General features: G+C 42.8%; 1 protein-coding gene across 7 annotated transcripts in view; it reads left to right on the top strand.

Annotated features, from left to right (window-relative positions):
- Window positions 1–17,822, top strand: part of CACNA1A (calcium voltage-gated channel subunit alpha1 A) — a 363,579-nt gene that overhangs the window by 56,348 nt on the left and 289,409 nt on the right. For all 7 annotated transcript variants that reach the window (XM_073622743.1, XM_073622741.1, XM_073622739.1 and 4 more), the window contains exon 3: window positions 11,211–11,302. In XM_073622743.1, coding sequence (XP_073478844.1) covers window positions 11,211–11,302 — 92 coding nt within the window. The remainder of the gene's footprint in view (window positions 1–11,210; window positions 11,303–17,822) is intronic.

Genomic DNA, 17,822 nt, shown 5'->3' with positions numbered 1-17,822 from the left:
GTTACTAAACATACACTGTTTAGACTACATTGTCCCTTCTATTTCTGTTTATGGATGATGGCATAGCTCCCAAGTGTCCCTGATTTTGAGGGACTGTCCCTGATTTTGCGGGACTGTCCCTGATTTGGAGCAATGTCCCTCTGTCCCTCTTTCCCCCTCATTTGCCCCTCATTTTGGTCTGATCTATATAGTTGTATATAAAATGCACTTTTTATCTTTCAAAAAGTGTTTCCCAGTGCTAAACCTTTCATCCAAATTTATAAATGCCAATGGTCCCAAAAATGTGTCAAAAGTGTCCGATGTGTCCGCCATAATGTCACATTCCCAATAAAAATCGCAGATCACCGCCATTACTAGTGAAAAAAAATAAAAAATAAAAATGCTATAAATCTATCCCCTATTTTGTAGACGCTATAACTTTTGTGCAAAATCAATATATGCTTATTGCGTTTTTTTTTACCAAAAATATGTAGAAGAATACATATCGGCCTAAACTGAGAAAAAAATAGCTTTTTTTTAAAAAAAATGGGGATATTTATTATAGCAAAAAGTACAAAATATTGTGTTTTTTTCAAAACTGTCGCTCTTTTTTTGTTTATAGCGCAAAAAATAAAAACCGCAGAGGTGATCAAATACCACCAAAAGAAAGCTTTATTTGTGGGAAAAAAGGACGTCAATTTTGTTTGGGTGCAGCGTCGTACGACCGCGCAATTGTCAGTTAAAGCGTCGGAGTGCCGAATCGCAAAAAACGGCCTGGTCATTCAGCAGCCAAATCTTCCAGGGGGTGAAGTGGTTAAGTAGGCATAGGACACACCCCTACCATGCCCCCTTAAAGGAGAATTATACCAAAAAAAAAAATGATTAGTTAAACCCACAAGTGCTTTTTATCATTACTATTCCTTTATATTGTGTTTTGGCATTTACAAAGGCAGCAATATAGAAATTGGATAAGAGGTTTAGCATTGTAAAACATTTTTTTGAAAGAAAAGTAGTGCGTTTTATATACAACTATATAGATTGGAACCAAAGTGAGGGACAAATGAGGAGGAAAGAGGGACAGAGGTACATTGTTCTGAATGAGGGACAGTCCCTCGAAATCAGGGACAGTTGGGAGCTATACATGTGTAAAATTATTCTTGCAATGAAAACTGAGCTAGAGGAATGAAAGAAGAAGTTAAAAAAGAATTTCAGGATTCCCCCACGGCTCTAAGACCGAGAACTGAGTGATCAAACACAACAGATCGCTCAGTTCTCGGTCTTCAGGCTGCATAGAGTGACTGTCAGTCACCGGCTCTCTGCTCTGCCCCTCCAGCGCTCACTGGAGTGCTGGGCTGTGGAGGGGAAGGGAAGGGCAGGCTCTCAGCGGCTCACTAGAGGCTGAGCCAGCAGCCGGTCCAGGCATCTGTGTGGACCCTGACCATTCGGTCGGGATCTTTCCAGAGCCTGGACCGGCTTTGTGACATCAGTAAATAATGGGCTTTAGCCTGTTGTCCCCTGAAAACGGGTCACAGGAGTGCAGAACGAACTGCACTCCTGTGATCCATAGGAGAAGTATAGCCAAAGAAAATTTTGACTATATGTCTCCTTTAACCACTTCCATACCAAGCCTATTCTGGCACTCCTCTCCTACAAAAAATTACTCAGAACCCCCAAACATTATTTATGTTTTTTTAGCAGAGACCCTATGGAATAAAATGGTGGTCGTTGCAACACGGTATTTGGGCAGCAACTTTTCAAACGCGTTTTAAATAAAAACAAAACTCATGAAAAAAAAATAACACTAAAGTTAGCCCGATTGTTTTGTATAATGTGAAAGATGATGTTACGCCGAGTTAATACCTAACATGTCGTGGAATGACGCTTTAAATTTTTTTACAGGTTACCTGTTTAGAGTTACAGAAAAGGGTCTTGGGCTAGAAGTATTGCTCTCGCTCTAATGTTCACGATGATACCTCACATGTGTGGGTTTTAACGCCGTTTACATATGCGAGCGCAACCTAAATATGTGTTCGCTTATGTGCGCAGGGACGGGGGCTCTTTAATTTTTTTATTATTTTATTGTTTATTTTACTTTTATTTTTTTATTTTGACACTTTCCCTTTCAATTTTTTTTTTTTTTAGCACTTATGTAAACATCCCTTGTAACAGGAATACGTCATGACAGGTCCTCTTTACAGCAAGATCTGGGGTCTATAAGTCCTCAGATCTCGCCTCTAGGCTGGGAAGCCTGCAATAAAAAAAATTTATAAAAAAAAACTCCTGATCTAGGCTTTACAGCCGCAGCAACGGCAGTGTTTACATCTGTTGAGACCGGACGTGATGTCATAACATCACGCTAGACCTCCAAAGGTCATAGAGACTGCCGGGGGACCATCTGGTCCACGGTATTCTCTATGGTAGGAATCTAGAAGAAGAAACCACTGCTCCAGGTGAGTGAATCAGTGTGCGATCTGGATATGCTGGGTGCAAGCTACGGCTCGCTAGAAAAAGAGGAAAAAGGCTGCACACCATCAGAAACAATTGAACGTAGTTTATTGTTCCAACAAAAAGTCAAATGACCCCCACCAAGACTAAGACACAGGACCCGATAGCATGGGTGAGCCAGTAGAAGCAACAGAGGGTGGCGGAAGGGCGGCGGGAGAGCGGGGACGTCCCCTCCCGCTGAACAGCCGCTATGATTGTTTTTACTTGACAGGGAATCGCTGGCAGAAAAAGAAGATATCTGAATGATGCCTGCAGCTGCACCCATCATTCAGATTTAACACTTAACCACTTGCCCATTGCTGCACGCCGATATACGTCGGCACAATGGCAGCGGTGGGCAAATGGGCATAACTGTTCTTCCCCTTTAAGAGCCCATTCACACCTGAGCGTTTTGTAGCTTGAAGCCTGAAGCTACAAAACGCTTGAGGGGAAAAAATCCATTATTCTCTATGGAGATGGTTCACATCTCCACTCCATGTCGCCTGAAGCCCTACGCCTGAAGCTCAAACAAGTTCTGGACCCTTTTTTGTCACGCGAATCAGGCAGATTTGGGCGTTTTTAGAGCAGGAAGCAGATGACAAAATCTAACAACATAGCAACAAATGATGAAACAGATGATCATTTTTCCTATTGGCTAATAAAAAAAATGCCAAAGCTCAAAAACGCCGGACAACACTGCATGGAACTGCACAAATATGCCCGAAAAAGTGCGCGATAAAATGCCGGAAGAACGCCCAAAAACGCTACGCTCAGGTGTAAATGCAGCCTAAGAGGCGGGGATAACAGGTGCGCGTACAGCGTGACTGTGCCCACGGGACCGGCGGACTCAATGTCCGCCGATCTCCCAGCGATCGTGTCACGGAGGCGCAGAACGGGGAAGTAAACAAAGCATTTCCCGTTCTGTCGCTGTCATGTGAGCTGAAGCCCATCCCCGCCACAGTTAGAATCACTCCCTAGGACGCACTTAACCCCTTCATCGCCCCCTAGTGGTTAACCCCTTCCCTGCCAGTGTCATTTACACAGTAATCAGTGCATTTTTATAGCACTGATCGCTGTATAAATGACAAAGGTCCCAAAATAGTGTCAAAAGTGTCTGATGTGTTCGCCATAATGTTGCAGTCCCGATAAAAATCGCAGATCGCCGCCGTTACTAATAAATAAAAAAAATTAATAATAAAAATGCCATAAAACTATCCCCTATTTTGTAGACATTATAACTTTTGCGCAAACCAATCAATATACGCTTATTGCGTTTTTTTTTACCAAAAATATGTAGAGGAATACATATCGGCCTAAACTGAGGAAAAAAAAATATTTTGGGGGATATTATATAGCAAAAAGTAAAAAAAATGCGTTTTTTTCAAAATTGTCGCTCTTTTTTTGTTTATAGCGCAAAAAATAAAAACCGCAGAGGTGATCAAATACCATCAAAAGAAAGCTTTATTTGTGGGAAAAAAAGGATGTCAATTTTGTTTTGGTGCAATGTCGCACGACCGCGCAATTGTCAGTTAAAGCGACGCAGTGCCGAATCGCAAAAAGTGCTCTGGTCTGGAAGGGGGTAAAATCTTCCGGGGCTGAAGCAGTTAAACTCCAGGACATCATATGACATCCACCTAAGGAGAAACGGTTGGATGTGAAGGTTTTATGGATGTTTGCACACATATATGTGTGTACACCGAAGCACTTCATGGATTCTTACAAGCGTTGTCACACTGTGCCCTAATAATGCCCGGTGTTCTTGCAAAGTATTCTAAAGTTGACTATACAGAGTTAGATTTCCTTCATTCGGCTTGCCTGTGCTTGCATAGTGCTGATGGATGAATCTCCCGCTGTGTCTGTTGTATTCTGACATCCGCCACCAGCAACTGTCAGGGCACCCAAATGGCGGCTGCATTCTAATCATGCCGTGTTCTTATACTGCACTCTATTAATGCTGACTTAAGTATTTTCACAGTAAATTATTATAATATGTTCTCACACTGCTGCCCACTAATTCTGAGTAATCTCACATGCATTCTGCTGAATAGAAGGGGATTTTCACCTACACCATGAAGTTCTAACTGATTTCATCAAGCAGCCTGTAGCCATCATGTTATAAGACGGGGAATCTTCCCTGAACTGATATATGTTCCCGGAGGGGGTGTGTGTGCTGACTCATCTCTCTACTGCATATGAGCCACAGCTAAATGACTGACCCATATGTCGTGTTGGTTAATCATCCTAAAACACTTAACCCCTTGGGATAATGTTCAGGGGGAATTACTGCTGAAACAGTTTATGGGGTGTAATAAACTATTACAGGGGGAATAAGACACTCTGGAGCTTGGCTAGTATAAAAGGATATTACAGGAGTAATATGACACTCAGGAGCTGGGTTACTGTAATAAGATATTACAGGGGTAATAAGACACTCAGGAGCTGGGTTATTGTAATAAGATATTACAGGGGTGATAAGACACTCAAGAGCTGGGTTATTGTAATAAGATATTACAGGGGTAATAAGACACTCAGGAGCTGGGTTATTGTAATAAGATATTACAGGGGTAATAAGACACACAGGAGCCGGGTTATTGTAATAAGATATTACAGGGGTAATAAGACACTCAGGACCCGGGTTATTGTAATAAGATATTACAGGGGTAATAAGACACACAGGAGCCGGGTTATTGTAATAAGATATTACAGGGGTAATAAGACACTCAGGAGCCGGGTTATTATAATAAGATATTACAGGGGTAATAAGACACTCAGGAGCTGGGTTACTGTAATAAAATAAAACAGGGGTAATAAAACACTCAGGAGCTGGGTTACTGTAATAAAATAAAACAGGGGTAATAAAACACTCAGGAGCTGGGTTACTGCAATAAGATATTACAGGGGTAATAAGACACTCAGGAGCTGGGTTACTGTAATAAGATATTACAGGGGTAATAAGACACTCAGGAGCTGGGTTACTGTAATAAGATATTACAGGGGTAATAAGACACTCAGGAGCTGGGTGACTGTAATAACATCTTACAGGGGTAATAAGACACTCAGGAGCTGGGTTATTGTAATAAGATATTACAGGGGTAATAAGACACTCAGGAGCTGGGTTATTATCATCAGTGTTATTGTCTGGACAAAGATAATAATGTTTAAACATAACTTGTAAAATAGTTATTTTAAAAGGAACCTGTGGTAGGTAAAACATGGAGGCTTCCATTATTGATCTCGTCTTATTAAATTGAACGTTGGAGAAAAAAACAAAACGAATACAATATGTCTCTACAATACATGCAAACTGCAAGTACAGAAAAATACCAGTTGATTTGTAATCCTTTGGAAATGTTCTCCTCTCCAAAGTCCTGGTGTTGGCTGCAACACACAGCATTTTTGTGATGTCAGTCCTGCTCATTTGTAATTTGTTAACTATTCAAACCCTCCCTCTCTCTTATCTCTACAAGATAGACTCTATTTATTCTAGTATAGTAGTCTAGTATAAGAACTAGAAAAGCTCTGAATTTCTTACATGATCAACATTTTTTTATACCTATTGAACTGATGTGACAAAACACTTTCAATGGTATATTTAACCACTTTCCATCCGGCCAGGGCTGGACTGGGACAAAAATTTAGCCCTGGACTTCATCCAGACTGGCCCTCTTTAATTTTGCAAACACGCACAAAAACAGTTCAGAGGCAGCCTGGTGTGCACCCACCCAGGATCGCCCCAAAAGCGGCCCCAGGGCAGGCTGCCAATAGCCCCGAGTTCCCGGTCAACCCCAGGCCTTGGGACTCGGGGCTAATAATGGTCATTGGTAATACGGAGACCCAGGACTTTTTGGGGGCCCACTCAGGGCTATAGCCCCGGTCAGCCCCTCCCCTCCTGATGCCACTGCCCACAGGCCATGGCTAGCAGGACCTACAGGCCATGGCCAGCACAGGACCTGACAGAAAGAGAGTGTTGAGGGCTATTTTCTATTTTGAGATTATTGGGTGGTGGGCAGGACACTGGAGCAGGATAAATGGGGGGGGGCAGGGGGAATGGGATGTGGGGGTCAGCTGGGGTCTGGGTCTCTCTCTCACTTTTGCAGGTCCTTGCACCGTGCATGGTCTCTTTAGGGGGTGATGACAACGTCCAAGCTGCCTCTCTGTTCTACTTGTCTCCTGTCCAAAGACTTCGGGAGTGTAGTGGAGGGGTAAGCTCAGCTGCCTGCTCGTCTCACTCAATGTAGGCTGCAGTGCTGCTTTCTCACATCTTCTCTCTCCTCTCAAAACGAGTTGCAACTTGGCTTACAGCCACTCCTCAAGCCAGAGCCCAGACCACAGCCTGAGCAAGTCACATGACGTTCGTGGCGCGTCCCCTGGGAGTTGCAGTTTGCTGCGCTGCTGAGTTCCACCCACCACTAGGAACTTGAGCGTGGCCAGACTACAACTCCCAGAATGCAGCAGCCAGCCGGTGACTTCTACCCATAACCGGGCCTGGGAAAAAAATATCGGCCCACCGGGAAACTCCTTCTGTGAGGGGCATGCAACAACGTGATCTTTGATTGCTGTGTCTGGTCGGACACAGCGGATCATCAATTATGGTACTGGGCAACTGTGAGCAGCCCTGGTACCATGTGATTGCTGTGACCAATCACAATGATTACAGTTACAATAGTAAACAAGGATGTCATTCATGATGCCTTGCTTACTACTGTGTGATCCCTGTGATTGGCCACAGTGATCACATGGTACAAGAACCAATCACAGCGGCCATGTACCAAATGATAGTAGTGACCAATCACAGCATCACAGCAGTAGACAAAGGTTTCATGAATTAAACCTTTGAACAGTGTTACTGATTGCTTATACTGTGATCATTACTGTAATAAGCAATTAGAGTGAAAAAAAAAAAACTCCATGACCCCCCCTCGCCCCAGAGTAGAACAGTGTCACTATGGTGCACTGCTCTGGTGACAATATATAAATAAAAATAAAAAATAAAGAAATTGTGCCGCTGTGATCATGAACAATGACTGGCTGCTCTGCTATCACATTATGTCAGTTCCAGCAGCCATTATCTCTGATCAACACCACAGCAGTACAATGTCACCAGACCCATGCTGCAAGTCAGTGTCCCTAATAACCTCCACTAACTCACAGGGATTGATTTACTAAAACAGGAGAGTGCAAATTCTTGTGCAGCTGTGCGTGGCAGCCAATCAGCTTCTAACTTCAGCTTGTTCAATTACGCTTTGACAAAAAAAACCTGGAAGCCGATTGTTTTTTTAAACTGAGCCGTACCAGATTTTGCATTCTCCAGTTTTAGTAAATCAACCCCACAGTGCCCCTAATCACTGCCACCCACTCACAGTGCCCCTAATCACTGCCACCCACTCACAGTGCCCCTAATCACTGCCACCCACTCACAGTGCCCCTAATCACTGCCACCCACTCACAGTGCCCCTAATCACTGCCAGCCACTCACAGTGCCCCTAATCAGTGCCACCCACTCACAGTTCCCCTAATCACTGCCACCCACTCACAGTGCCCCTAATCACGGTAGTCCACTCACAGTGCCCCTAATCACTGCCACCCACTCACAGTGCCCCTAATCACTGCCACCCACTCACAGTGCCCCTAATCACGGCAGTCCAATCACAGTGCCCCTAATCACGGCAGTCCAATCACAGTGCATCTAATCACTGCCACCCACTCACAGTTCCCCTAATCACTGCCACCCACTCAGAGTGCCCCTAATCACTGCCACCCACTCACAGTGCCCCTAATCAGTGCTGCTCAGATAAAAAAAACTTCTGACTTTACATCCACTTTAAATTATGAAGAAAGATTATTTGTTTGCAACAGAAACTAAGAAAAACTTTTTTTTCCCCAAAGTATTTATATAAAAGCAAATAAATAAATACAACCCCAGTGGTGATAATGTACCACCAAAAAAGCTCTGGCCTGGGCAGAAAGAGGGTGAAAGTGTCTGGTATTGAGGAGGTTAATAGAAAAAGGTACCAAATAAAAGAAGTTCAATATTAGGGTTTACATAAACTACCTACCTGTCAAAACTGACCCTCTTACTTCCATACTTTAAGCCAGTGGTCTCCAAATGGGGTCTGGGGGGCCAGATGCAGCCCTTTGCTTGCTTTTATCTGCTCCTTGAAGCACTATTTCATCCACTGATACCAAAAATGGGGCATAATTCCTCCCAGTGACAAGAATGAAGGGGCGCAAATTCCCCCACTGACACCAATGAATGAGCACAATTCCTCCCAATGACACCAACAATAGGACACAATTTCTCCCAATGATATGAATGATGAGGCAAAATTTCCCCCAATGACACCAACAATGGTGTCCAAAAACACCAATGATGCCCCAATCTCCTCCCACTGACACAAAGATGGGGCCTTGTTTTTTCCCATAGATGTTGGGACCTTTTTTACTTCCAATGTCCACAGTCGGGCTCTCCCAAAGTCTGAAGGACAGTAAACTGGCCCTTTGTTTAGAAAGTTTGGAGACCCCTGTTTTAAGTCACTGACACAGGACAAGCTTGCAGATAAAAGCTTCTGACACATCTTTGAGTTTCCATATCAATATACTTGTTTTGAGTTAGTGATGAAGAAAGGCTGAAATCTAGTAGGTTATTATAAGAGCCAGGAAACTAGAATTTTTTTTAAAAAGGGGGTCGGCAATGACAGACCCTGTAGCTATCTCATAAGAGATTTGCTTTATCCATGCCTTTGCAATAGTCACAGCAAGTATAGCTCACTTTTGTTAAACTGCACTTTAAAAATTGATGCAGGATTGAGTGAGGTGGTTTGGCTTGTCGTTCCTCAGAGGAACTCTGATTTTATCATGAACAGAACACCTGTCTTTTCTTTGCTAACCGTGCCATGCTTGGCAATGCCTGTTCTTCTGTCACTTTATGCAGCCATCAGTTTTAGTCATCACATGCTGTCCCCCCTTTTTACGTTTATATGCACATGTACAGTATTTGTAAATATTTTATTCTATCTTTTCATGTGACAACACTGAAGAAATGACACTTTGTTACAATGTAAAGTAATGAGTGTACAGATTGTATAACAGTGTAAATTTTCTGTCCCCCTCAAAATAACTCAACACACAGCCATTAATGTCTAAACCGCTGGCAAGAAAAGTGAGTTACACCGCTAAGTGAAAATGTCCAAACTAGGCACAAAGTGTCAATATTTTGTGTGGCCACCATTATTTTCCAGCACTGACTTAACCCTCTTGAGCATGGAGTTCACCAGAGCTTCACAGGTAGCCACTGAAATCCTCTTCTACTCCTCCATGACGACATCACGGAGCTGGTGGATGTTAGAGTTCTTGCGCTCCTCAAACCTTCTGTTTGAGGATGCCCCACAGATGCTCAATAGGGTTTAGGTCTGGAGACATGCTTGGCCAGTCCATCACCTTTACCCTCAGCTTTGCAAGGCAGTGGTCATCTTGGAGGTGTGTTTGGGGTTGTTATCATGTTGGAATACTGCCCTGCGGCCCAGTCTCTGAAGGGAGGGGATCATGCTCTGCTTCAGTATGTCACAGTACATGTTGGCATTCATGGTTCCTTCAATGAACTGTAGCTCCCCAGTGACGGCAGCAATTCATGTAGCCCCAGACCATGACACTCCCACCACCATACTTGACTGTAGGCAAGATACATTTGTCTTTGTACGCCTCACCTGGTTGCCTCCACACACACTTGACACCATCTGAACCAAATACGTTTATCTTGGTCTCATCAGACCACAGGACATGGTTCCAGTAATCCATGTCCTTAGTCTGCTTGTCTTCAGCAAACTGTTTGCGGGCTTTCTTGTGCATCATCTTTAGAAGAGGCTTTCTTCTGGGACAACAGCCATGCAGACCAACTTGATGCAGTGTGCAGCGTATGGTCTGAGCACTGACAGGCTGACCCCCCACTCCTTCAACCTCTGCAGCAATGCTGGCAGCACTCATACATCTATTTCCCAAAGACAACCTCTATATATGATGCTGAGCACGTGCACTCAACTTCTTTGGTCAACCATGGTGAGGCCTGTTCTGAGTGGAACCTGTCCTGTTAAACCGCTGTCTGGTCTTGGCCACTGTACTGCAGCTCAGTTTCAGGGTCTTGGCAATCTTCTTATAGCCTAGGCCATCTTTATGTAGAGCAACAATTCTTTTTTTTCAGATCCTCGGAGAGTTCTTTGCCATAATGTGCCATGTTGAACTTCCAGTGACCAGTAGTGTGAGAGAGTGTGAGTGATAACACCAAATTTAACACACCTGCTCCCCATTCACACCTGAGACCTTGTAACACTAACAAGTCACATGACACCGGGGAGGGAAAATAGCTAATTGGGCCCAATTTGGACATTTTCATTTAGGGGTGTACTCACTTTTGTTGCCAGCGGTTTAGACATTAATGGCTGTGTGTTGAGTTCTTTTGAGGGGACAGAAAATTTACACTGTTTGACAAGCTGTACAGCTTTACATGTCATTTCTTTAGTGTTGTCACATGAAAAGATAGAATAAAATATTTACAAAAATGTAAGGGGTGTACTCACTTTTGTGAGATACTGTATATGGCCACTCTAATACACATATAATTTTAGGCAGGGATTAGACTATCCTATATATCACTATCCTTGATGTTATTATAATTGTTTAAAAAAGAGTGTGTACATTTTAGGAAGCCATGCTAGAATGTAAATATTAATAATTCAATCTTCTTTTCCTTCCAGTATCATAGCATCTACTGGACCAGAGTTTGACTTGCGAACCCTTCGAGCAGTACGTGTCTTAAGACCTTTAAAACTGGTGTCGGGAATCCCAAGTATGTAATATGTTTAATAATAATAATGTTAATGATGTTTAAGATATGCCAGTTATGTGCGTGTGATAAACCAAGATGTGTGTTTGTTTGCTACACAGACCTTGGATATTAAAGTTGGAAAACTGTGCTGTCTGTAATGACTATCCTGTAAGAATCAGCGTGTCCCCATTTACACCTGAGAAAGTAAAAGTGGAATTTAATTATTATAGCGTACAACATTGATGATGCCAAATTGCTAAATATACCAATGCTTTTAATGGTACAGCGATCACTACTAATTGATATATGATGATGAATTAGCTGTGCGGCCTTCACTTTTGTAGTACCCATCTCAGGGTGGTATGGCATGACCTCCTAAGTGGTGTGGCAAGCTAACATTTCAATCCCATGGTCTAGTCCTCGGAGTATGGCAGAGTGAAAAATAGGTTAAGCATGAGTCACATACCTTTTATTGCTGAACTCTGTTATAGAAAAGGGTTTAGGGGTGCAGGATACCCAAGAAGGGTACAAAAAATAGGGCAACCACTCTGAAGTAGTAACAGTAGTAGTACTAGGACCCTTTAAAGCAGAAGTATTGTTAAAGCTCTTTTGGCCATACTTCTCCTGTGGGTCACAGGAGTGGACTTCACAGGAACTAAAGCCCGCTGTCAGCTGATGTCTTATGCCGTGTACACACGGTCGGACTTTCCGACAACAAATGTTGGATGTTAGCTTGTTGTCGGAAAGTCCGAACGGGTGTATGCTCCATCGAACATTTGCTGTTGGACTTTCCGCTAACAAATGTTTGAGAGCAGGTTCTCAAATTTTCCAACAACAAACTGTTGTCGGAAATTCCGAGCGTGTGTACACAAGTCCGACGCACAAAAGTCCACGCATGCTTGGAATCAAGCAGAAGAGCCGCACTGGCTATTGAACTTCATTTTTCTCGGCTTGTCGTACGTGTGGTACGCCACCGCGTTCTTGATGTTCGGAATTTCCGACAACATTTGTGTGACCGTGTGTATGCAAGACAAGTTTGAGCCAACATCCTTCGGAAAAAAATCCATGGTTTTGTTGTTGGAAATTCCGACTGTGCGTACGCGGCATTAGACATGATCCAGGCTCTGCAGGGATCCAGACAACAATGTTTCCTATATGATCATTACTGTTACCTCTAGTGACAAGCCAGTAGCTACTATTGTTTCCATTTCCTTAGCCATAGTCACATACATATAGGATTTTTTCTTGTAGTATTGTGTTAAAGGAGTTGTAAAGGCAGATTTTTTTTTTATCCTAATACATTCTATGCATTAAGATAAAAAAAAAAAAAAAAAACTTGTGTGTGTAGCAGCCTCCCCCCAGCACCCCCCTAATTACTTTCCTGAGCCCATCTCTCTCCAGCGATGTCCACGAATGTCTAAGCCGTCCGGGACATTCCTTCTGATTGGCTGAGACAAAGCAGCGGTGCCGTTGGCTCCCGCGGCTGTCAATCAAAGTCAGTCAGCCAATCAGGGGAGAGAGGGGGCCAGGGCAGGGCTCCGTGTCTGACTGGAGCTGTGACTCGGCTCCAGTGCCCCCATAGGAAGCTGCTGATTGTGGGGGCACTCGATAAGAGGCAGGGGCCAGGAGCATCGAAGAGGGAACCGAGATGAGGAGGATCCAGGCTGCTCTGTGCAAAACCAACTGCATAGAGCAGGTAAGTATAACATGTTTGTTGTTTAAAAAAAACAAAAAAAACTATTTTTAATTCTAGGGATTGAACTTATTTAGACAATTTATTTTATTAAAAATAAAAACACACAAATAGATCCATATTATTATTATTATTATTTGTATTATAAAAAGCCCCCTATACAGTATAACTATTATATTAAATTTATGAGAGGCAAAATAGATAATTCTGCACTGAGGTGCTTTGTGTTGTTGTGCAGTGTGTAAAAAGCAGCATGCGCCTTCCCAAATTCCACAACGCACTGTTTTGCTTAGAGTTGAATAAAGTGTCACTTTTTGTTACTTTTTTAAAAAAAAAAGGGAAAAAGCAATGCATTGCACCATCTCTACTAAACGTACACATGCATTTCACCCCAAGTGAAATTGTCCCTCACCAAACTGAATGTGTCACGCATTTTTTTCTGATGCATCTGTGCACCAAATAATAGTCATATAGATGATAATGAATTACCCCCTGGGGATCAAGAGAGGAGGAATAAGGAATTACATGCTGCAAAGGACCCAATTGGATGCTTTCCAGCACATGCAATCCTGCAGTTATGCCTGATTAATATGTAAAATTGGCACTTTTCCTTCCAGTTTTTCACCAAATAAGGCCTTTATCACCAAGCCTGACTTTGTAAATAATCTAGGGGACTTTTCTCCATATTTTATCATGGTGATAAGATATTTTTGGGCTTTTCACTATTTATTAAATAGGTTTGTTTCTAATATTTTCTCTGCACTTGTCATCAATAATTTAGCTTATCACTGGCTTTTCCCCATTTATTAAATGTACAGCACAGTGCAGTGATTTAGGGTTGTCACCCTTAGGCTGAAAGTGCCTTAATAGTAGGATCCTCGGGTAAAAATATAGGGGAAAAAATAATCAAAAAAGAAAACTGATGTAGTCACCACATTTAAGGACTAAGGTGCAATCTATAATTTTTTTTCTTGATTTTAGATACGCTATTAGAATTTTTTTTTTTAATTCTTTTTAAATCTTTAGCACAAGTACAAGAAAAAATACATAGACAACAGCACCTCACAGAGCGCTACCATGAAAAAATTAAGGCCACATAGAGCCATACATGTAACACATGTAACACATTGTCCTAAGACTCCGTGGCCAATTGGTTCTCCCTGGCCAATTAGCTATTGTCACACAACTGGGTGGGCTCGAAACGCAATGCTCTGCGCCCCGAGCCCACCCTTTTTTTGAAGCCAATTAGAACCTCAGGCTGCTAATAAAAAAAAAAAAAAACCCACTGGAATCCATGCGTCCGGCGCCCTGCATGTAGATTAGCGTCTGGCGCCCCTGTGCTCCATATAGGCCAGGCTGCCATTGACTGTAACTATGGTAAATAAAAATGACCATCAATTTGACCCCACTAACCATTAGAAAATCGAACGAATGTTCAGAAAAAAAAAATTTCAAACAAAATTCTACTCATGTATGGCCAGTTTAAGACTGATGCTTTATAGATATGGTGATGCTGATGCTTTATAGATATGGTGCAAGCAGTGATTCTTGTCACACTGGTTAGCTGTAATATATTACATTTTTGTTCTTGGGTTCATGCTTTAAGTTTATGCTAAAATTAAAGAGGAGTTCCACCCAAAAGTGAAACTTCCTCTTATCTGATTATTCTTCCCCCCTCCGGTGCCACATTTGGCACCTTTCGGGGGAAGAAGGTACCTGTTTTTTACAGGTACCCTGTCCCCACTTCTGGGAGACCGGGTCATGGCGAATTACGTCAGCAGCTCGGTCCCCCTCCTCCCCTTCTGCCGGGCCAGTGAGAGAGCGCAGCGCACTTCGCGCATGCGCAGTCAGGGCCCGGCCATGAAGCCGATAGGCTACACTGCCGGGTTCCCTTACCCGCAATGGCGGCGGCAGCACCCGACCAACACTAAACCTGCTCTGTGCCACACTCTAAGCCTAATCTATCTAACCCTGTAAAGCAAAACTCGCTGAACTTAACTATTTTGCACCCGATCCGGTCTGGTCTCAAGCAACGGATGCTGTGTGCAGGAGAGGACCGACAACAGCTGTGAAATTAATAGGAAGTGACGTCACCCATAGACTTACTATGGGGCTTCTGTTGTCGGATGACACTCCTGCACACGCCCACACACTGAAGCCACTGCTGACAGCTGATGCTGGGACCGGGCTGGATCCACTGCAGGATAGGTAAGTACAGTGATTTTTTTGCTTTACAGGGTTAGATAGATTAGGTTTAGAATGTGGCACAGAGCAGGTTTAGCATTAGTTAGGTTTTGCCTGGACTTCTCCTTTAAGTGTTAGAGGTTAAATTGTGGCTTAGGGTTATGTTCAGGAAAGGTTTAGGAGTAGGGTAAGGCTTATTAAAGCGGGGGTCCACTTATCTATCGTTTTTTTTTTTTTTAGTTCATTCACAAATTTTACTTCTCAGCATTACATACTCACATATTGTGTGTAATATGTCCGCCTGTGTCAGATTTCGTTGGAAAGAATAACTTGTATTATTCACCGCAGGCAGTTTCCATCTTCATTGTGGGCATTTGAAGCCCACAAGCATTTATTTCCTGGATGTGGTGAATGCTGTCCTCCCAGCATTCACCGCTCGTTCCCGCACATGCTCAGTGGCATCCTGGGAAGCCTGAGACTAGCTCCCAGGAGTCTGGGAGAGGCTAGAAACACGCCTACTCCCATGGGAGGAGAACCAGGAAGTGCAAAGAAGAATAGAAAAATAAAAGGTAATTACGGCGATTTAAATTTTTTTAAACGGCATGTCAGCATCTAGGCAAGGAAGAGAATACATACAGATATTGTTCAAAATTTGGGTGGAACTCCGCTTTAAAGGTTAGACTCCAGTTTAGGGGTAAGGCTAAGTTAGGTTAAAGCTGGCTAAGGTTAAGTTAAAGCTGGCCATAAAGTTTTCCACTTGGCTCCTTCAAATTTTCAAACGCAGGATGTTGGGCAGGAGAGGGCCGACTGGGTCACTTACTAAGAGAATTTTAGTAGAGAGAGAGTATCACCGCTTCAGGTGGGTCAGATCAAAGTAAAAGGCATCTCCTTCAGTCTGTCCAGGTGCTGGCAATGCTGTAGCAGTTAGACATCAAAGAAATCCTGGACAGCCGCACTCCAAAAATATTTGCCTTTATTCAATAAAGTGTCATCCAAAATACAGGTCACAGCAAAGTGGAACAAACTTACGCGTTTCGCACTACACAGAGTGCTTAGTCGTATGACTAAGCACTCTGTGTAGTGTGAAACGCGTAAGCTTTGTTCTACTTTGCTGTAACCTGTATTTTGGATGACACTTTATTGAATAAAGGCAAATATTTTTGGAGTGCGGCTGTCCAGGATTTCTTTGATGTCTAACTAAGAGAATTTCAGCCGGGTCATCAGGAACTGGTTGATACTGAACAGTATAAGGCCAGCTTTAGGGCTATGGATTAGAATTGAGGCTTGGCTGATGATTGTAGTTGGTGCTTGGGGTTAGGCTGAGGGTTAAGGTTTATGCTATAAGTTAAGGTTGTGGTTGAGTTGAGTGTTATTGGGGAGAGCAATGGTTTAGGTTATGATTTAGGGCTACAGGATGAGTTGAATGATACATTAGATTTATGGTTTAAGTTTAGCTTAAGCTGAGTTTTACATCTGGTATGAGGCTGAGGTTTAAGGTTAGGACAGGTTTATAGTTAGGTTTAAGATTAATTAATTACTTTAAGGTTTTCTGGTATGATTTTTGGCACATTGAAACATTTATGTTTTAGACCTCAGTGCCAAATACACATAGGTAGATGAAGGAAGCACGGTGTGCAGTTTAATTAGAGATGTAGGTCAACACCTTGCTGTTGAAAAGTCCACTGCTCGGGATTTACATTTAACTTAAAAGATACACAGGTGTTAAATAGCAAAAAATAGCAGAGGTGAAATGATGGATTAGGTATTTAGGAATAAGTCACTCTTTCATATCTGCATTTAGCGTAGCAGATGGCTTGTGAATTTCTGTGCATCCCCTGTAATAGCAGCCAGGAAATATGAATTTATGAGTAATGCCGCAGTAGTCAAGACCCCTCCCCCACACAGGTGAAATGGTGCCAGGCCTCCACTGACCAGGCCATTCCTGTCACTGATGCAGAACCTGGAATCCAGGAAATGTGTCACTTGGGGGACGTTTGCCAGATGACCATATTGATATTTAGTCACCGTTGATAAATTAGACACGTTATTGTCAACAGAAGTTTAACCCTTAAAACCCCATTGGAGCAGCAGAGCAGATAGTTAGAGGCTTGCCAGTTATTGACAAATGTATTTTCATTTATTGATTTCTGTCTCACTACGATGGATCCCCTCTTGTTATTACTGTGTGTGTGACTCTCTGCACTCTGACGTGGTGTTGGCTGTAGAGGGCTTGATTTCTCAACAACTCGGTGCAAGGGAATTTTTTCCAGAGCGTAGTGAAAGTGGTGAAATCTCACTTTGCATGGAATATTTAATCATGTGCAGGGAAAATAAAAGAAAACATTTTTGCGTGCACATGATTGGATGATTAAAGCCAGCAGTGCTGCACAGCATTCACTAAGACCTGGGAAAAATGACCGTATCTTGCAAAGTGCAACTTCCTTTGCAAAATGAATAGCCTATGTGCCTTCAATAAATCAACCCCTATCTCTCCAAAGTAAGGAAGATCTCTGTTTTCATCTTTGTTACCAGAACAAATTTCCCCAGTGGAAGATTTTCCACTGTTCCTGTTTTGGTTAGAGTTCCAACTCCAGCATGAACAGAGATGGTGAACCTCCCCAGCAGAATGATAAGCTCAATGTATGGGCTCTGCGTGACTTTGTA

The sequence above is a fragment of the Aquarana catesbeiana genome, linkage group LG03, assembly GCF_042186555.1.
Source record: "Aquarana catesbeiana isolate 2022-GZ linkage group LG03, ASM4218655v1, whole genome shotgun sequence".
NCBI classification, from domain to species: domain Eukaryota; kingdom Metazoa; phylum Chordata; class Amphibia; order Anura; family Ranidae; genus Aquarana; species Aquarana catesbeiana.
This window is presented reverse-complemented; position numbering and strand designations above follow the sequence as displayed.